The sequence below is a fragment of the Poecilia reticulata genome, chromosome 13 (assembly GCF_904066995.2).
Source record: "Poecilia reticulata chromosome 13, P_reticulata-male-v2, whole genome shotgun sequence".
In the NCBI taxonomy this organism is placed as follows: Eukaryota; Metazoa; Chordata; class Actinopteri; order Cyprinodontiformes; family Poeciliidae; genus Poecilia; species Poecilia reticulata.
Window position 1 is genome coordinate 5,000,988 of NC_088842.1, and position 22,154 is coordinate 5,023,141.

The 22,154-nt window shown below is 39.5% G+C and overlaps 1 protein-coding gene across 8 annotated transcripts in view; it reads right to left on the reverse strand.

Annotated features, from left to right (window-relative positions):
• Nucleotides 1-22,154, reverse strand: part of robo1 (roundabout, axon guidance receptor, homolog 1 (Drosophila)) — a 367,726-nt gene that overhangs the window by 168,421 nt on the left and 177,151 nt on the right. For all 8 annotated transcript variants that reach the window (XM_081615063.1, XM_081615061.1, XM_081615060.1 and 5 more), the window contains one exon: nt 18,325-18,651. In XM_081615063.1, coding sequence (XP_081471189.1) covers nt 18,325-18,651 — 327 coding nt within the window. The remainder of the gene's footprint in view (nt 1-18,324; nt 18,652-22,154) is intronic.

Below are 22,154 nucleotides of genomic sequence, written 5' to 3' on the forward strand. Positions count from 1 at the left end.
GCAGTCAGGTTGTGTCCCATCTACTCTTAAACATGCTGTGGTTAAACCCCTTCTTAAAAAATCCAATCTAGACTCCAGTGACCTAGCAAATTTCAGGTCCATTTCTAAATTGCCTTTTTTATCTAAAATTCTTGAAAAATTTGTTTTTATTCAGCTTGAAATGTTTTTAAAAAAAGATAATAATATAACTGAGAAGTTTCAGTCTGGGTTTAAAGTTGCTCATAGCACTGAATTTGCTTTGCTCCGAGTGTATAATGATCCCCTCTTAACAGTTGATTCAAGCAACGTTGCAGTTTTATTACTTCTAGATTTGAGCTCTGCATTTGACACTGTAGATCATCAGATTCTCTTACATAGATTAAAACACTGTGTTGGCCTGAGGGGCTCAGTATTTGAATGGTTTAAATCTTACTTAGAAAACAGAACCTTCTCTGTTCATCTTAACCAATTCTGTTCTGGGGTCAGACCTTTAAAGTATGTTCCCCAAGGGTCAATTTTAGGGCCCATTTTGTTTATCTTGTATTTACTGTCTCTTGGTAAGATTTTCCAAAAAATTAATATTTCCTTTCATTGCTTTGCAGATGACATCCAGATTTATTTGCCCCTTAAAATGCAAAATGGTACAAATGATTCTCTTCATCTGTTGCTAAACTGTTTAGCTGAAGTTAAATTATGGATGGAAAAAAACTTTCTTCACCTCAATGAAAGCAAAACTCAAGTTCTATTATTTGGTCAAAAACTTCAGACTACAAATCCAGATCAAATTCTCGGTTCCTTGGCTCGGTCTTATCAGACCTCTGCTAGGAATCTTGGTTTCACTTTTGACAGCTCCCTAAAGTTAGATAAACAAGTTAGTTCTGTCGTTAAATTGAGTTTCTACCACCTTCGGCTTTTAGCAAAAGTTAAATCTTACTTCTGTTTTAAGGACTTTGAAGGACTTATTCATGCTTTCATAACAACTCGTCTGGATTACTGCAACTCTTTATATAAAGGGATGGATAAATCACAGATTCAGTGACTTCGAATGATCCAGAACGCAGCAGCACGGCTTCTCACAGGAACCAGGAAGCATGACCATAAGGCCAACTCTGGCATCTTTACACTGGCTGCCTGTCTTTTATCGAATAGATTTTAAGATTCTTTTGTTAACTTATAAAGTTTTAAATGGGTTAGCCCCCCCTTATCTTTTGGGACTTTTTAAATTTCCGATCTGTGTCCAGAACCGTACGATCAAATAATCAGTTATTACTGACAGTTCCTCGGACTCAACTTAAGAGGAAAGGAGATCAAGCTTTTTCTGTTGCTGCTCCTGTTTTATGGAATAACTTACCTTTCCAGATTAGATCTGCCCACAGCCTGGATCATTTTAAATCGCTTCTTAAAACTTATTTTTACTCTTTGGCATTTAATTGATGTATTGTTTTGTGCTCTGTTTTGTCATTTGTGTTGTCGTTCTTGTACAGCACTTTGGTGCAGTTTTTTACATGTTTTAAAGTGCTATATAAATAAATTTGACATTGACATTGACAAGAGACCCAAAATGTTCAATATGAATGTGGGAAAATAACGGACTGCAAAAAACTACATAAGTCAAACTGGTTGGTTTCATTCAATTGTGTGTGTTTTTAATCACAAGACAAGAAATCTGGTCCTAAAACTGAAGAATGGTGGCTCAGATGGCAAAAAGTTTTAACATTGCATGGTTAGCACACAATTTTCCCTGAAATACACCAAAGTTGTAGGTAGTTACAAAATGCCAAAAAAAAAGTTCAAGGGACTTGCATACTTTTTGCAAGGAACTGATGCAGTTAGAGTATGAAACAAATGAGGGCTTTGCATGGATCAAATCAAGTAAAGGAAGCATAAACTCAATCCTTTCTGGCAACCAGAGGGGCTACAAGTCAAATAAAAACAACACGTCCTGTTTCCAGGTAACCAGCCGTAGTGAGCATGTGAATATAAGGGCAGTGCTAATGGGCCAGAATTCCCCTGAGAAGCACACTTTCCAACCGTCCTGTTCATACTGTACAAAGTACACAGGAGCAGCTAGCAAGGGGAAGCAATCGCACAAGGAATGCGTGATGGTTCAACCAGCTGCATCTGAGTTATGGTTTGAATCAGCAAGGCCAGGCTGATGTTTTTCAGGCTGCCTGAAACGTGTGACAACAGATGTAGTCCAAGACGGTGAAGAACAGCTAAAATTAACCCAGGAGTTAAGCGTGGATTGAGGTGGGCCCCCTGAGCGGGGAGCTTCCATCCCTCAGGAATAAGGCGGGTGCCAGGCAAAGTGAAGCAGGCCAACTGAGGAATGGCTGCACCGGTCTGCCGGGGTTCCATCGGTCTCAGAGCACGGCAACTCTTTGGGAGTTGAAGGAAAACTTAAATGGCAGGAGCAAACCTCGGCTACCATGATTAATAAACCTCAGCAACACGCAGAGAGACGATTAACTTATTCCCCCCCCTGCTGATACCCTTCCATGTTGCTTGTTGCATCTCTGTCAGACAATCAATAAGCTATTATAGCTCCAAACAGCAGGCAAATTAGCTTAGGGCTGCCCCTGCAGAGTCGGCACTCCAAGCTAATTCCACCGGAGGGCGAAAAAAACCCCCAATGAGACGCAAAGATTGGTTCTTGAGCTAATCACCTGCCACATCGTTACTATTAGCAATATTCTTACAGTGAACTTACAACCAGTTCTGAGGCATGACTATGGAAACAAGTTACTTTCTTAACAAGCCAAAGAAAAATTGGGTCTCTTTGGAACAAGTAAGTAAAGAACAAAACATGAGTACTGGTTAAACTGGAGTTGAAAAGCAGCATTAGGGTGGGTCAAACCTTTGCTAATTTTAGAGAGGAAGAAGACTTGAGGCCTTTCTGTACCGTCTTACTGATACTGCGTTTCCATCACACGTGTATGCAAACCTTTGTCGGTATTCTGCTCATGTCAAAAATATATTTGGCAATTACGGTGTTTCCTTTAAATAAGAAATTAAAATCACATGTGAATAATCTTTTTTATGCGATAAGTCATCAAAAACATGGCAGTTACAAATGTTAACAGTTAAATGAGATTATATTTATAATATTCATGGCTGATTGATTCTCCTCTTTCCACTTCCTGTCGTCTTCTGTCGTTTTCAGTAGTAACCTCCGGTTCTTCATTAAGTGACTCATATGACGTTTCCATTGCAGTTTTGCAAAACACATCGACTGAAAAACCATCTCATTCTCACACAAAATATTTTTGCAAAAAAACTTTACTTTTTCCAAAATGTATGTTTCCATTAAGTGAATTTACTTTTGTAATTTCAATTTATGCAATTCTGTGGTTAATGGAAACGTAGGTGAGCCAATGGGTTAAAGAAGCGAAGGGTAGCCATGACAGCTTAGCATTTGATGCCATAGTAAACCAGGTGGTGGTGGAATGGAAGGAGTCCAGAGAGGAAGAATAGAGAAGTTCCCCTCGAGCCGAACAACAATACGATATCCATCCAATTCAAAGCTTCACTGCTGAGTCAGATGTCAGCTATTTCAAACGTATCCAAAGCGACACAGAGAACTGCTTGATATTTGAATGGGTCCTCATCTTTTCTTTCTTCGCACATGACGTCCCTGTGTCTGTCTTTTATCCAGCTCTTTGCCAGTATATGGTTACGTGGAGCTCTTTTTGTTATCTGGCCACACCCTGTTTAGAAAGGTCAATTGGGAACAAAGAGGGGGTGAGAGTGTCTCTGTTCTATTCACTGCTCTGCCTGGCTCCATGTCTCCTTATGATCTTTCTTAAAGCGTTGTGTATGTTTACATACCCACCACTGGGGCTGTTCACCACACATATAGTTAGGCCTGAGGTGGATAAACACGATTTGCTGACTTAATAAAGTGAGGCAGATGTTTAAACACATCTAAAGATGCAACAGGTTTTTATTTCTGTTCAGTGTAAGTTTGATGCTTTCCTACCCATCCTTGTGTTTTTGTTACAGATGCACCAAGAAATTATCTGTCAACTGGAATTAGCATTCATCTTGATGGAACCTGACTGGAAAATAATATCTATTTCCATTCTATGAACACTAGAATAACGTCCACGGTGGCCTCCAACAATAAGTGCTGTAAAATTTCAAACAAAAATGTGAAAATGTTTTTTAAACCCACTTGTAGAGATTGAATTGAAATGTTCAATCTTGGAATGCTATTGGACAGAAAATTTGAAATATAAGGGTCCCCTACAGCAGTGGTCCCCAACCTTTTTATTACCACGGACCGGTCAAGACTTGGAAATTTTGCTGCAGCCCGGGGGATGAAGGGGGCGTGAACCTTCAGATAAGGCCTCTGCATGACGAAGCTGAAGTTGGTTTCGATTTCTAGCTTCCAATAGCTAAAGGGCGATTCCACTTAATTTTTCACTACCTTCCGCATCATTAATCGACTGTAGTTCAAAATCTACTATACCTAGACACTTCAAACCTGGGCTAGATTATTCTGCTCTAATAGCAGAATATTTAAAACCATGTTTGGGATTTGTGAAAACTTTTTCTGATTTGTGAAAACTTATTAAAATTCGATTTTCACCATTTTTGGCACCTCTGTCATTACTAAAACTGCTCTAATTAAAAATCTACAACTCATACACACTTCAAACCTGGACTAGATTATTCTGCTCTAATAGCAGAATATTTAAAACCATGTTTGGGATTTGTGAAACCTTTTTCTGATTTGTGAAAACTTATTAAAATTCGATTTTCACAATTTTTTGGCCACAAAAACAAACATTTTACTTCGTGAAAATTTTATCTCACGATAATGACTAACAGAAGCCCTGAGCTTGTTTCTCTGCAACTAGACGGTCCGATCTGGGAGTGATGAGCGACAATGACACCCGAAGTGTTGCTTATATAAGAAGTGTTGCTTATATCCACTGCGAAGCAGTTTGAAGCTTCATTGCCTCATTAGCAGCCGGTCGCCGCATGTTACGCACAGGGGCTTGTAATGTGGGACTCACCTACCGGTCTGGGATAAATCCATTCTCCTGTCTCTTCTCTGGGCCTTTTCCCCTTTGCAAAGAAACTTTCCAAAGACATCTGATCTGTTTCTTACTCATTTTGCTGCTTGTGGCCTCAGTGTTGGTGTGCAAGTAACCGAAAGAATCCGGTTAAAGGATTTTCAAAATAAAAGATCATCCAGACTCAAATAATACATAAAACGGAAATATTAAATTATTTCTTGCGCGGCCCGGTGCCAATTGGTCCACGGACCGGGGGTTGGGGTCCACTGCCCTACAGAGTCACAAAATACCACAACTTGAAAATCCTTGGTTGAGCAGGATCTATATGAATATCTAATTAATTTACTCGACCAGATTTTTCAAAAAAAAGGGGGAGGGGGGACTACAATATCTATAACATCTATATATGTACCATATTTTCCGCACTATAAGGTTCACCTTCAATTAATGGCCTATTTTAAAACTTTTTTCATATATAAGGTGCACCGCATTATAAGGCGCATAGAATAGACGCTACAGTAGAGGCTGGAATTACTTTATGCATCCACTAGATGGAGTTCCACTAAAGGGAATGTCAACAAAACAGTCTGACTACGGTTAGCAAGGAGAGTCTTCCACAACTTGGCCGGGGCGTGGGCGGACAATGGTCACCCTTCTCCGTTCGCGCACAGCATCTTCGTGGAGAACGTGGTGCTAAATGACCTGCAGACGACCTGATTCTAGACGGTCGGTAGGTAGATAGGTCAGTCAAACTTTATTAACAAACCAGCGTTCTGACAACTACCCCAGCATGCACCGTGCGCTTCTTCTTCTACGGGCGAAAATGAAGTCGGCGGCTGCTTACCGTAGTTGCTTAGACCTGTTGTGGCTCAATATTGGTCCATATTTAAGGCGCACCGGGTTATAAGGTGCACTGTCGGCTTTTGAGGAAATTAAAGGTTTTTATGTGCGCCTTATAGTGTGGAAAATACGGTACTTTTTGTGCAATATTAATTTTGTGTTGAATTAATCTAACACAAACATAAGACCTCATAACCTTTTTGTTTTTCTGTCTACCTTTTTCTTTCTTTCATTTTTTTAACCAACAATGAGGTGAATGTAAGAAGCTATTTAAAAATAAATAGCATTTTTTTATGACAGAGTAATATATAATTTTTGTCCACTCACAAGTGCCAAGCAAGTCTTTTACCAGGCAATGGCAGGCTGAAAGCAGAACGACAAAGATGTTTCATTTTGAGTCCTTAACCTCTTTCTGTTACCAAAAATGTTATATTCGGAAACATTGCAGACTTTTTAGAATTCTCAAAACGAAGGTAAGTTTACATTTCTGTTTTTTTTTTTTTTTTCATTAGCCATGCTAATCACTAATGTAAGGCACCAAATCCTTTGCTGCTGCTATAAATAGCTTTAAAACTCATGGGAGAGTGACTACAAGAAAATATTTGTCAATTATATTTTTATACATTTTCAACAGTTCCAAATGAGAAATTGGGATCAGCAGCAGATCAAAAATGTGCATAAAATTTAAATGGTTTACAAAATCCTGATCAGTGCATCACTAATTTCTGTGAACTTGATCATCTGTCACAGTATTTAACCTTATGCAACTATGGGTAAAACTAACAGAATGCTAAATATCTCAATATTTAGCATTCTGTTAGTTTTACCCGTAGTAAAACTAGCAGATTAGGAGTGCACCAATTTATCGGCACCGATCTAAGATTGGCTGATACTTGCATGTGAAGCTGATCTTATCCCCCGATCAAATCAACCTCAGCAAAGGTCTAAAAATCAACCACTGTCCTCTTCTGCTCTGCAGTGACAGAGGTTTGTCTGACAGACCGGTCCACCAGGTCATGTCTGCATGTTTGCAGTTAACAATAGTCACAACACTTTTACTAAGTTGGCGACTTTCTTGCTATCTTTAGCGACATTTCAGACAAAGAAAATTGGCAGTTCAGGCTTTTTAAAGATAATTGACGATCGGCCAGAAAACTGCAGTCGATTCACCACTACAAAAAATGTGCGTGTTATGTTCAGAGATTCCAGTAGAATCCCAAAGAAATCACTGGCAACAATTTTCTCTCATACAGACCTATTTTTGGGTGTGTGTGACTCAACAAAAGGCTCGTTTTAAAGCAGTAGGCACCCTAAAGATCAAATTATCTACCTCAGGTAACAAGGATAATTAGATGTCAGTAGAATGCCAGCACTTATTCGCTGTTTGCATTAGTCATCGACTGATGGCAGAGTTGTGACTATTCCTAGTCAGCAGCAAGAAGACTGTCTTATTTGTAGTCCAAGAGCACAAGGCAGATCATTATCAGTGTTTGGGTCTACTGCTTACCTCACCAGCTCTGGCTGCCTGTCATGCAGCAGACTCAGCAACATGCTACAAAGCTGATTATATTTCAGCTGTTTTTTTCCCCCCCACTTTTCTCTTTGTCTCGTTTGTACGCTTTAGTTTTAGCTAATAGTTGAGAAGTTGGTAGTATGTCATCCCTGAATGAATCGTAATGGCAAAGCGTCGCATGATTTGCTCAGACTCATCTTATGTGGACCTTGATTACATTGTTGGACCCTTTTAAGGTACTGGGTGAAAACCCCTTCAAGCTCTCCTCACCAAACCGCTTAATCACCCCATAGCTTCATCAACTTGAAGGAGCACGTCGGAAGGTTTCAAGCAAGGGCTTAACTGGGTTTAATAACCAGAGTATGTCCGTGTAGCAGAAAGCCTCATCATATGACCAGATACAAGAACTGCTCACACGGCCCTCACAGACACAAACACATGTTCAGGCAGACTCTTGACTTTTTTTTTTTCTTTTTGGCCACACTGCCAAGAGAAGATTACACTTTACAGCACGAAAAATATCAAGGTCTCTGCAGAAGAGGTGAAGATTAGAGAAAGCAGCATGCGTTCATCTGCCTCATGACATGCAGACAAAGATGCAATCTAAGCAAACGGATACTTCAAAACAACTTAAGACATTTGAACTGAACTTTGTGTGTACAGAAAACACAGTTATTTTGAGTGAGAAGGGAAGGCTCGGAATGAGCTATCAGTTCTCATTCCGAGCGGCTCTCCAAGGGCAATTGAATAAAGATCACACATAGTGCATCTTATCTGCTCTAGACCAGCACTTCAAAATACTAATATCATACTTGAGGGTCCTGGATGCAGCAGCCATTGTGAGCATGGTGGTTTTGTGCTCTGGAAGCAGTCAAAGGATTGCAGGGAAGTCAAAAACTATTCACGACCGTGAAGAAGGAGGGAAGAAAACTAAAGCCCCAACCAAAACATACAGAGCAGAGTGCAGCAGAGCTTCTTTTTCAGGGACGTTTTACGATACCTGTGCAACGTCAACATATGCGAGGCATAATCGCTCAGGAAAGCAGTTTAAGTGGACTCCATGAATCAGTTTATTTCTTTTCCCCTTAAAGGAGATGAAGCATTTCCTACACAACTGCAGACAGAGAGACGAGAAAGTCGCAGCTAAGCAGATGCATTTAAACAGATCATACTTTAGGTTCTCAAGTTATATACATAAGGAGACATCAAACAGCAATATATGTCCAATGCTTTCCATAAATATTCACTTAAAATGCTTTTTAGATTTTGCAATGCTGTATTAAAGTTCAACATGTTTTATTGGAATTTTATGTAATAGACCAACAGAGAAAGATGTTTCCATTGACCATAAAAATGCACAAATTGGAAGTAGGAATAAAATTTGCTTAATGGAAACACTGCAATTTAAATGTTTTTTTTTTATATTTTAAAAATACATATTTTCTGATCAAATGTTTTTGCGATAGGATGAGTTGTTTTATTTTAGCAGCATAGAAATTTATGTATTTTGCAAAACTGCAATGGAAATTTTTTTTTTCCACATCACGAGAAACACCAGTTTGTATACAGCAAGAACGCACTGGCCTCCTTAAGCAGCTGGCTCCACCAGAAGTCTCACAGCATCGCACAGTTAATCAAAAGTTAATTTCGTCATTCGCAAGTGTTCGATCTACAGCTCTTCTGTAAAATCGTCCACTACAGATTCCCTAAAACGGTGCACATGCAGCCTCTTCAATGTGTAAGGAGTTTGTCTCTCCAAAGCCTCAACAAGACACAAACGGATGATGTGCGCTGCTAGCATGGCTGAAATATAAATATACCTCATGTACCTTCATGCAATTAGTCATTTTCAATGACTCATGTACGCTGTTCATTGGTGAGAAAACGTGCTAAGACTGACACATAATCTCTCCATCCAATACTACTGAGCTTTAGCTATTTTGCAAAGCAGAGTAGACAAAAGTAAAAATGCATTAAACTTTCTGTCACAGTTTCAGAGTAAGATGAACTATTTTACCTCATTTAGGCGATAAAGTTTACAGCTTTATCTGTTTTTAAATGTTGGTTTTCTTAAGAAAGACAAAAGATGTATATAAAAATTGGTCTGTTGTACTTCTGAAGGACTCGTCCTTCTGGTTCGTCTTGGCCATGTAATCCATCAGAGGTGGGCGGAGCACAGAGTGATTGATGCACTCCTTTAACCACGTCTGCACACCTGCCTCTTCCGCTCAGGTAGTTCCTTTTTCACAAAGCACTAGACTAGATATTGTTCAATAGGGCAGTGTTCAGGCACTGACAGATTGATGGAATCAAATACATAACTTGCACAGGAAGTGATGCCTCACCCATCGTGTCCTATCCAAGCCTTCACACTTATGTAAACCAGTCCATTCATTCTAGTTCCTCTGACCTGACTGGATATGTGTTGTGTTGTGTTTAGGCTTGATGCCAATGTTCACTGTAGAACAACACAAAGCTCTTAAAACTCTTAAAAAGCTGCCCTGCTTCTCTGCACTGGCTCTTATCTGCTGTGCTCTACACTTTCCCATGGTAAGTATTTTCTGCTCTTGGCCCTCTATCAAGCCCTCAGTATTAGCTTTGGTGGGGAGGGCTGTGTGTGGGCGAGGTTCTGTTTGCCTGTTTGTCAAAACACACGGTTCTAAAATCTTCTGACATTTCACACATTTATACACAACCAGAAAAAAGAGAGATGTGAGCTTGTTTTTATGCTGGCTCTGCAGAGCTGCTCTCAGTGGGACACAAAAGCAGTGTTTTAGGTCTGTTGATACCTAGCAGGTCTATGCCCATATGTTGTTTTACATACTTTTGTAGCAAGCTTACATAAACCCCACAGTATCATATTTATTTCTATAAAAGCTGCATGATAGAATTTTTATAGAAATATGATTTTTACTTATTTGCTAAAACTATTCCTCTGGCCTGACAGATAATTTGTGAAGAAAAATCAAGCTTCTCTGCCTCCTCCCTGTGGTTCTGCTGCTATCTGCAGAAACACAAACAACCAATCAGAGCCAGATGGAGGGTCTTAGCACTGTCAATCATGGTCGTGAAAGTGCTGCTCAACGTGGTATTGGCGGAGAAACAAATTATCGTCACAGGAAAAATGTTAATCCTAAATTATTAGTTGCTATGCTAATTAGGATTACCGTCCACAGCAGACTCCGTTGTTGGGAAGTAGCTGTAGCATAGCAGAGCAAGGGGTTGAGACTGAGCATAGCGTACATGAGCATGATTGACAGCCTAAGATCCTCCTCCTGGCTCAGATTGTTTGTTTCTGCATCAGCAGTGTATTTGTCCTGTAAGGCCTCAAGTAAAAGGCAGAGAGCTTGATTTTTTCACAGATTATCTGTCTTATATTACACTACCATAGAGGCAAATATGTAAAAAAATTTTTATAAAATTTACCTTCTCTAAAAATTTCATTTAACAACCTACTTTACCTTATCTAAAAATGGCATTTAACTTAACTTGGACTCAAGGTTGCAATGAATAATGCAAATAGCCCAAATTGCTAACGATGCTGAATTCAGCAGACCACACAATTCTTGCGTAAATGTAAATTTTTTAGAGGTGGTCAAATTGAAATGCATGTGTCGAACTGATTTAACCAGAATAGGCTCCTTAAACAAATCCAACTGCTCCTGGAAATGAAGTCAGACATACTGTAATTTTAAAGTTCACAACGCTGGACTGCAATTGGCTGTACCACAGTATGCACCTCATAACTGTTTAGAAGCAGAGGGACTAAAAATAAAGAAGGATTTATTAAATCAGCCACACAAGCACACTTCACCGGAGTCAAAATTATGGAACAGGAAGAGGGGCCGAGGAGTGTGTGCCTACGCTGTCGACTTCTGCTGCAAGACCCCTGAGTGAGCTGCTTGCACCAATTTGCTGCAAAACTCAGTGAAACAAATAACGGCCACATAGATGTAGCAAAACTAGAAGACCGCCAGATCAGTTGATGCCACTTCTGCTGCATTTTAACAGTCCTGAGTAGGCAGAGGACGATCACAGCTATCAAGGTATATTGAGGATTTTCTATCACAGGATTCTTAATATTTGAAGTCCATTTAGTGTTAAGTCAAGGAAAGAGCCAGTCTAAGTTGTTTTTTAGGCGGACCAGAGTTTTGCATTCTCACCTCCCCAAACAAACCAGAGTTTGATTAAAACGGACCAAACAGGGCTGGTGTGAATAAACCTAAAGTCTTATTATACTTTACACAAAATTATACAAATTCAACAGAACATTTTTCAAACGGGGTTCTGCAAAAAAATCCCAACCACGATCACAGCTTGACTGACAGGTTTTCACATCAGTGGGAGCTTGCAATGCCTCCTTTAGACCGGTGCAAGCCAGCCAACTGTTCCCCACGCAACAGATGACACAAAATCTGCTGGGACGGACCCCCTTCCCCTCAAGACTTCTGACATGCTGACACCCTCCCCCTCCCCAATAATCAGATAGTCATTGAAGCCAGCTGTCTTCATATGGTGACAGAGATTTTTCAGCAGCACAGAGATCAATGTGATTGTGAGATAAACTTGGCTGAGGAGAGTTTCATGCAGTGCACCAAACTCATGTAAACATCCTTCTACTTCTGTTGTTAGTGGCTGTGAAAAGTAAACCCGGCCTCTGGTGTGAGGCATCTGCGTGTGGAGGTGAGGGCCCACGGCCAACCTTGTGCGGTCCACACTGTGTAGTCAGCCAGGCCACTAGACAAAACTTGAGCCCCGAGGTTATCACACGCTCAAGTGGTGCAGTGTGCCGTCCATTACCTCACTTTACTATCTCCACATCCAGAAAAAAGGGAAACAAGCTATTCATAGGGCCTCTCAGAGCCCCAGGCAGAGTGCTGGGTAAAGATTATATAGTAAGAAGACATATCTCATTGTGTCTATCTTTGTAATTTTTAAACAAATATGGAGGCACAAAACCATAAATTCTGTAAAGCCCTCCTTCCTTAGCCTTGGTGCTAAAAGCTAAATATGTGCGAATGATAAAAAAAAAATTGACTTTTGAAGAATCTGCTTTGCAAAAGTATTTGCACTCTTTGAAGTTTTTCAATTTTGTAAACCACAAACCTTAACATGTTTTCATTAGTGGTGGGACTCGATTAAAAGTTTTCATCAAGTTACCTGCACTGTCTGTAATTAATTAATTAACATTAATTGCACTTTATTCAAAAACCATGTATGAACAAAATAAACACTTGTAATTTGATTCGAAACATAAATCAAATTACATTAAAAAATTCACATAAAACATAGATCAAGATAAGTCTTCCATTTGGGTTTAAAAGAAGACAATCTTAAAACACATTTTTAAAAGAAGCCAAAAGAGACTTGAGTCATGATCAATTATATATGCACAAATAATATACAGACATACAAATTGAACTACACAGTTAATGCTGTTGCTGGAACAAACACTTAGAGAAGGGAGTAAACAGACAATCCACTAAGCCGACTGTGGCTTGTGAGTATAAATTTATGATAAAAAAAACATGTTCTTAAAGTATATAGCTGAAGATTATCTTCTTTCTTTGTGCATGAGAAAAATTAATTATTCAAATGCAGATTATGTAAGAGTAGTTTAATTTCCTTTCAAGCTATATATACAGGCTTAGCTTAAAGTGACTTTTAGGGCCAATTTATATGTTTTGCACAAATTATCTGCAGATGAACTTACCGAGTGTGATGGAATGATGCCTTGACAGCTACATTACTGTAGTGTCAATGACCGCCAATGAGAAAATCATGGACTGATGTGTAAAAAAAGTGAGACTTAAGCAACTCATGCATTGCTTATTATTATAAACCACTTTTAAATCCCTGCACAGTGTACCAGTTTGCTAAATTTCCAAGTTAGAGGACTCAGCTACAGCCTCCTAGCTGAGTAAACTGTAAATATATATAGAAATACAGACTGTGGGAGAACCACAGTGCTGGTTCTGTTGGACCTCAGTGCAGCTTTCGACACTGTTGACCATGACATTTTACTGAATCGACTGGGGAGTTGGGTCGGACTCTCCGGTCCAGTGCTCAACTGGTTTGAATCCTACATAAAGAACAGAGATTTCTTTGTTTCAATTGGAAACTTCTCATCAGAGAGGTCAAACGTCACATGTGGGGTACCCCAAGGTTCAAACCTAGGACCCCTTCTTTTCAATATTTATATGCTCGCACTGGCTAAGGTTATAACAGGACATAGGATTAGCTACCACAATTATGCGGATGATACACAGCTCTACATCACAATGTCACCAGGTGACTCTGAACCCATCCAATCACTGAATAGATGCTTAGAACAGATCAATGTGTGGATGTGCCAAAACTTTCTCCAGCTGAACAGAAACAAAACTGAAGTTATTATCTTTGGACCTAAAGAGGAGCGAACCTGAATTAACGCACAACTTCAGTTATTACAACTAAAAACCAGCGATCAGGCCGAAACCTGGGAGTAGTGATGGACTCTGACCTGAACCTTCAGAGCCACATTAAGACAGTCACAAAGTTGGCTTTCTATCCCCTGAAGAACATCTCTAGGATTAGAGGACTGATGTCTCAGCGCGATCTAGAGAGACTCATCCATGCAAGCCAGCCAACTGGCGTTTATCTTTAGCCGCATTGATTATTGCAATAGTGTCTTCACAGGTCTGACTAATAAATCAGTCAAACAGCTGCAGCTGATCCAGAATGCTGCTGCTCGCGTTCTCACTAAAACCAGGAAGATAGAGCACATAACACCAGTTTTAAAGTCCCTACACTGGCTCCCTGTAGCTCAGAGAATAGACTTTAAAATACTGATGTTAGTATATATGTAAATCACTGAACGGTTTAGCACCACAATAGATTAAAGATCTGTTATTGTTGTACCAACCGTCTAGACCCCTCAGGTCTTCTGGTTCTGGTCTGCTCTGCATCCCCAGAACCAGAACCAAACGAGAAGAAGCAGCATTCAGTTTCTATGCACCACAGATTTGGAACAAACTTCCAGAAAACTGTAAAACAGCTGAAACACTGGGTGCCTTTAAATCTCAAATTAAAACCCACCTGTTTAGAGTTGCTTATGGCTAAATTAGCGTTAGAGTGCGGGTTTTGAAGTCTTCCATGTTTTCATGTCCTTAATGTTTTTAATTTCTTTTTATTTATTTTCTCACTGTCTGCGTTTTTAATACTTTTTAATCTTTTTTTATGTAAAGAAGGTTTAAAGGTTTGAGTCCTTGTCAAATTGCGGTTTGACTAAAGAAGTTTTAAATGTTAAAGTTTTTATGTTTACTTTTTAATTTCTTTTTATTTCTCTTTCTCACCGTTTCTTTTTTAAATCTCTTTCTCTTTCTCACTGTTTATTCAATGTGACATGCTGTTTTTATTTTAATTATGCAAAGCACTTTGAAATGCCTTGCTGCTGAAATGTGCAATACAAATAAAATTTGATTGATTAATTGATTAACTGTCATATAAATCTTCTCATTATGAAGTTAAATAGGAGCAAAAAATTTGCCATAAATACTTTTGGCTTGATTAAATGTTAATTTGACTTTTCCATTCGCTATGTCATTACCATTTCTCCTTTCTGGATTTGTTAAGCTTACTTTATTTTTCTTCTTTATTTTTTCGGATATGTTACACGGTACAACTATCATGAGCTACAAGCCTGAACACAGGTGGAAAAAGTTTGAATAATTATGCCGCCATATACGTCCTGTAATAGTCGATAAAGTGTACTGCAGTAATTTCCTTTGTTGCCTTTGATGGTTGAATTTATATTTGACCACCATTGTTCAAAAATGTCTAAAATGTTTGTTTAGCATAAAAACTTGAAAAGCTTCTTTTAAAATTTGCCTCCTCCACACATCACTTCCAACGTGGAACATGCTTTTCTTGGGTTTTACTCTTTGTTCTTTATCAGTCGCACATTCTTAAGAAGGAAGTTCATTAAAGGATGTTGACATATTTAATAAAAAGAAAACAACAAAGTAATGGGGGGGGGGAAATCCTAAGCTTGTTTGAACACAAACAGGATTCATGGCTAATGCATTAGACCGGGTTTTGGGTTAGAGGCCAGAGATAGGGAGACTGTGTGCTGAACTGTACATTCAGTTAATGATAAACCAAACAAGCTGGGTTAGCTCTGTAACCTTGCAAAACAGTACTTGTTGAAACTGTAAATACTGAGATAATCACCTCTCTCTCTCAAAAAAAATTGTGTTTTAGCCTTTAAAGTGTTAATGTCAGAGAGGGAGACCAAGGCAAAGTAAGCACTTTTAAAACCTAAGACATCCTTCTTTGGAATTTCACCTGAAACTAAAATTAACTCTGTAAAGCACTCACTGCATATGGCAAACATCTTGAACTAAAATAAATACAAAACTGTCTTCTAGCTTCATAAGGCAGATTTATAGCTTATAGTTTGTTCACTCTGGATTTGAATGTAGCCTTGAAAAAAGAAATGTCAGGGTTTCTGTTATATTTTTTTCCCTCTCCTTCTGCCATTTTTTTTAGTCGGCAGGCCTCCATTCTGGTTGCTAAAACAACATAATTATATGTAGTTAAGCATAAGCTGCAGAGAGGAGTGAGTGAGAGGCATACGCTAAGCATGGAGGAGAGAGAGAGTAGTGGTTTGTCATTACTGGTCTGTTTGAACCTTACAGAAAATAAGCAGCCTAAACTTGAGACTGAGCCAGTGGTACTTTGTACTCTGCTCCCATTCCTTGCCAAAAGTCTTCTTTTTTTCAAGTTGAAAAGCTCACCGCATACATAAACAGCATAAAGTCTCAAATACGGGAGAGAAATCGCTACAGCTCAAATATGTGTGAAAACATGCTAAGCCAAATTCGTAAAACTGCATTTTTCACAATTTTGGAATATACAGTGCCTTGCAAAAGTACTGATTGGCTTAAAAAATAATATTTTTTCGATGTCACAATATTAGAACATATATTAGAACATTTTGGTAAATATTGCGATGATGATTCTGTTTCATCTGCATTTCCATCATCCTGTGATCTTTAGCCTTTTGGGCAATGTGTTCGATTTGAACATCTGCAGCCGTAAGACTGGCTAAAGGTGACAATAAGATATGAAATGCAAATTTAGACACTTTGAATATATAAGCCAACAATTATTGATGATGATATATTCACAATATTTTGAGTAGCCTTAGTTGTATCCACATACGTCAATTAGCTTTATTGGAAGTATATTTGATAGAACAGAAAGTAGTGCATAATAGTAAATAAAAAAATAGCTTTCAACTTTGTTTAACTTTTTGCTAAGTAATTCAAGCTTAGTAGTATTGGATGGAGAACATCCGTGGTCATTAGTATTCAGTCCTACCACAGATTCTCAACAGAATGTAGGTCTTCAGCAGAACTTTGACAAGAACGTTGACATGTCCTTTGATTTGACAGCCATGTGTGTGAATGCCATGCTGTGAATGGTCTCTAGACCATTCACCACCTACAGGTCTGGCAGCAAATTACAAATAAAGCATCCTTTTGTTTTTTTTATCTTTTTCTTACAATGCCGTTCGTCTTGCAATTGTAAGAAAACGGCAAGACGAGTGTGTTAATTTTTACACACTTCTTAAGTGTTAAAAGTAAAATTGTTCTATCACAAGCGTTACCATTGGTAGACACCAATTTTACTTTAGATAGAACAATTTTACTTTAGAGAAGTTGCCTTTCTTGCTAGTTTTTATTATATTCTTCAACAAACAGCCTTTACAAAATAGTCTTCAGACTTCAGAATTTTACTTTATATGAGTAAAGGGACCAAGCAAGTCTTCCAGTCATAAATTATGTTCAGCCTCGTTTTTCTCTGTTACGTAAAATAAAAAATAAAGTCTATAGTTGAAATCTCAAAAAGGTGGAACATTTCAAGAGATCTAAATGCTTTTGATTAAGGCACTGTACATTATCAGTTCTATGTACTCCAAATTGAGGTTTTATGTCTCATCTGAAACCAGGCAGTTGACCATTACAAGTGAAATTGCAAACTACTCAGCAGGCACCTCCAAATCAGCCTCTGCAGAGTCCAAAAGCAGTCCACTACCCCACCCACCCCACTCCACAATCATTCACACCTAAATGCCATCAACCCACACACACGGACACACACACACGCACACGCACACACACACACACACACACACATGTACCATTCTTTCTTTTCCCCATCTTGATTAGATTACAGTGAGCGGGTTGGTGACAGCCTCTGGGCATGCCTGAGGAGCGGTTGATATCTGAGCCGTCCTCCTCGCCCCGCACTCTCAGCCAGTCAAGACGGAAAGAGATAATATGTCTGAAGAGCTGACCTTACTGACAAAAACTGCTTCTGAAGGGTCCCTTTGAAACTAATTTGTCAACATTGAATGCAATAGGCAAAAACTGATATATTTTAGAAACTCATGTAGTGCTTGAACAAATATTTACTAGCTGACCTTGCATGTGCTTGAATCCCCTTTTCACTAAATCGGAGCATTTCAAACGATATCCGTCTCTCGATATCCATATTTCAAGAAACTGTGTAAGAAACCTCTGCATCAAAAGGTGACTGGACACAGATGCAACGATTGCATTGGCTTCAGAATAAAAGCCTCATATCTATCTCTCTGACAAAAAAAGCAGAAGCTGTGCCAAAACAGAAAGGCCTTTGTTCCTATTGTGGCTCCTGACCACCTACCAAGGGGTCCTTTAGTGAAGCGCTCACCCTGGAATGATCAGACCACATCGCCCCCCAAGGCTCCACAGGCCTTGCCGAGACCTCTGGGCTAAACACATCCTGCCCATCTCCTGAGAGATTATCCAACTCAATGAACACATTGAGAGTAGAAACAGTGGACGAAACTGGAGCCTGCTATTCAGCTCTATCTGAAACCAGAAGTCTTTATTCGCACTCAACAGCGGAGAGGGAGAAAGAAACCAGAAGACGTGCACTTACTTGCTACTTCCAGCGAGGCATTGTGGCTCACTGCCTCTCCCAGGTAGTTGCGGGCAACGCAGACGTAGGAACCTTCGTCCGGTTTGCTCCGTCGTCCGTGGACGATGCGCAGGAAGAAAAGGGAGCCACTGGGCAGCAGCATGCGTTGGGAGCGGGGATTGTCCCTGTCTGTTTCCACCCGCTCACCATCTTTGTACCACTCCACAGTTGGAGCTGGCCGTCCCTCCGCCTTACAGTTGAGTGTGGCAGGCTCCCCTTTGGATACGATCAGGTCAGATGGGTGCTCTACAATCCTAGGTGGGGTGTCCTCTTGGCGCAGCCGAGATCCTGAAAAGGAAATGAAACTGTGAAAACTTTTCACCATCTTGATTAGATTACAGTGAGCAGGTTGGTCTTCAGAAATCTAAAAGAGTAATTTGGCTGAAAATAGGTGGCTTGCCCACCTAGTAGGAATAGTTTAAAAAGAAATTTTAGACAGGCATAGCACTGTATGTGACATACATTTTATCACATTACAACCTGCAGTGTGTTTTAGATATGATTGTGAGGTAGAAGAAAAACAACTCATGGTTTTCAAATGTTGCAAATAAAAATCCATCTTTTGGCAACCAAAGACTAAAATTGTTGCCCATTTATTTTTGCAAAACAACTCAAGCACAGTCACAGTGGATGGAGAAAATCTGTACATAGATTTGATAGTCTTGCCACATATTCTCAACAGATTTTAGGTCTGGACTTTCACTCAAATTTTCTAATACATAAACATGCTTTGATCAAAACCCTTCCATTATAGTGCAGGCTGTATGTTTATTGTCACTGTCCTGCTGTAAGGGGAGATTTTGCCCAAGTCTTCAGTTTTTGCAGCTTCCAATAGGTTCCCTGTGTTTAGCTCCATCTACCTTCTCATTAACTCCGGCCTGCTTCTCTCTTCTCTAGTCTGCTGAAGAAAGGTTCACAGCACGAGATGTTACCACCATCTTTCACTGTGGGGAAACATGTCTGCTATGTTCCCTACATAGTTTGTGGCAAACCGCAAACAAGACTTCTTTGGTGTTCTTTCAAAGATGCCCTGCTGCTTTCCACTCTTTCATAAAGGCTAGATTTGTGGAGATCATGACTAATGGTTGTTCCTTTCGAGAGACTTCCACCTGAACTGTGGATGTCTGCTGCTACCATGAGCCTCTTGACTGTTTGTCTTAATTCCCTCCTTGCCCAACCTGTCATTTTAGGTGGAAATGTCTTTGTAGATTTGCTGTTGTGTCATATGTTTTCCATTTTCAGATAATGGATTGAACAGTGCTCTGGGAGACGTTCAAAGCTTGAACTACTGTTTCATAACCTAACCCTCATTAAATTTAGAGGACTTTATCCCTGACCTATCCGCTGTATTCCTTGTTCTTTGTGATGCCCTTCTTATGTTAATGTTCTCTAACAAACTTTAGAGGCCTGAATAGCTCTGTTCTTAGATTAAAGAACTCACAGAGGGACTCTATTAATCGGAAGGTATAAGGACAAAAATTAAGACTATTGCCCGTGGTGGCTACTTTCATGTCACAGGACGCTACATCCATTTTAAAGTCAGCTATCGATCTGAGTAATAATAGGCCAGCACCAGTGACTAGGCCAGCACCAGTGACTCATTAGAGTACTGACTTGCGTTAGCCTTAGAGAGGTTGATGATTAGCATGCCTGGCCTGGTCACACACTGGATTGCATACTACTGTCCGTTTGCAGGGATGGGCAGGCATCAACACTGGATACGTTTAGGATGCCTAAACTGGTCACCCACAACTCATACTTATTTCTTTAAAGAAAACTTTGTCAATAAAAATGTCAATACATTAGATGCACTGATGTGTTCTTTAGACAGATTATTTTACTGTAATCCAATGTGACATCAAGTATAAACATAATCTATTACACAAAACTGAAGGTGGCTTCTGATTCAAGTTGATGGCTAGATGGTGTTTCCACCTAATATTTTAAAACCAAAACGTCTTTAATTGGGTCTAATTTCAAACTTCAAATACATAAGACTTTTCTAATATGAACTAGATTATTGTACACTAAATCGGAATACTTAAACATAGCGTCTAATTTGTGAAAACTTTATTTTATTTGTGAACGCATCGTCTTGCCACATTGAATTGTGAGAGTTATTGAACTTTCACAATTCAAATAAAGGTTTCATTAATTGGCAACCCTGCCAACAATTATTTTGATATAGTTTTCTTCCAAGAAGAGATTAAGTCACAGGTGACCAGTTTAGCTATGCTAGTTGTTAGCCTATCCAAGATTAATGCTAGCCTATGCAAGGCTAAGCCCAGTCTATATGTGCTAATGGACAACAGAACAGAAGCTTACATTTTTACAATCCAATGGATGACCAGCTTGCGCATGCTAGTCACCAGCCTCTCTAAAGCTTACACAAGTCAGAACTCTCCTTCTCATTAGCCAGCGCCGGTCACTCACTTACTGGTGTCGGCTTATCATTAATCCAATCAGTAGCTATCTTAAGAATGGATATAGCCTCCTGTGACAAGAAAGCAGAAACCACTGGGTACACTAAGGTCGTTGTTTTAATACTATTACCACACCATATATTTACGAACTAGGCCACTTCTAAAGGTGCAAGCAAATGGGCTGAATACAATGCCTTAAGATCTACAAGCATGAAAAAGTCCAGTCAGTATAAATATTTTTGGAAAGCCCTAACCATATTGTTAGCCTTTTAATAGTATAACTTTTTTTTTAACATTCTGTTATTTATGAGTGGTACTCCATCCCAACCCACATTCACTGCTTATATGTGTGCCTCTTTTTCTTTCAGTTCCCTAGACAACACTTAGCATGTGTGAATGCATAAAAGACAATACTTATTGCATGTCTACTGAACTGACATTGAGTAATTAAATGAACACAGAGAGAAAAAAATCTGTCAAGAGTGAAATGCGAGGTTTTGAAGAAACAAAGGGTAGAGATAACAACTGACCAATCTGGAACATTACTTTTTAATTAGAGCATGTGCTCCTTCAGTAAAGGTTAACGACGCTGCAATTTATGTGACCGTCATTTCTCAGATCAAAGAACAGAGCAACAGAAACAAGGAAGGGATCTGTAAAAAAAAAAAAAGCAATGCACCTTAAAGGCAAAAGGAAATTAAGAGATAAGAGATAAGATAAGAGCACACCTCACAGTGGCCTCCCAAACAGGGAGCCACATCACCAGGGACACCGTCAGTGTCAACAGCCGTGTGAAAGGAGTTAACACCCGAGTGCCATCTCTGGTCATTACTTCTGCTCCCTGACCACTCAGCTGTGGCTATCAAAGCTGATTTACATGCAAATCAGCTCCCTGTTGTTAATTCCTGAAGGGTGGGTCTTGCACTGCACTTCTCCACGCAAGTTCTGTTCGTCAGAGAGTGACACAGGGCTCATCCCTCCTCGCCATATTGCCCACCGTAGGCTTTTGGAGCCTATTCAGCACCAATTAGAGGGAATCAGGTCTAATAGGAGGCATCGGCCTGCAATTAATTTACCCAGTATCCCGTGAACTTGCCACACTGCCTCATTTATGTTCCATCTACCCAGCCTCCGCCCTGGTTTTATTCAGAAAGCAGTGCTGAGGAGGCATCTTCCATTGGTTGCCAAGTTCTTTTTTTTTTTTTTTTTTCTTTTTTAAGTGAAATCAGTATAATTAGTGACAGCTCTGTTGAAAGATTAATCACTTCAATGCAAATGCATAGCATGGCCGGTGAAATATAATTAATCCAGCTGCCCAGCGGAGAACATTTTGATCATGGCTCCTGTAAAAACGTCAGGTTTAGCCCA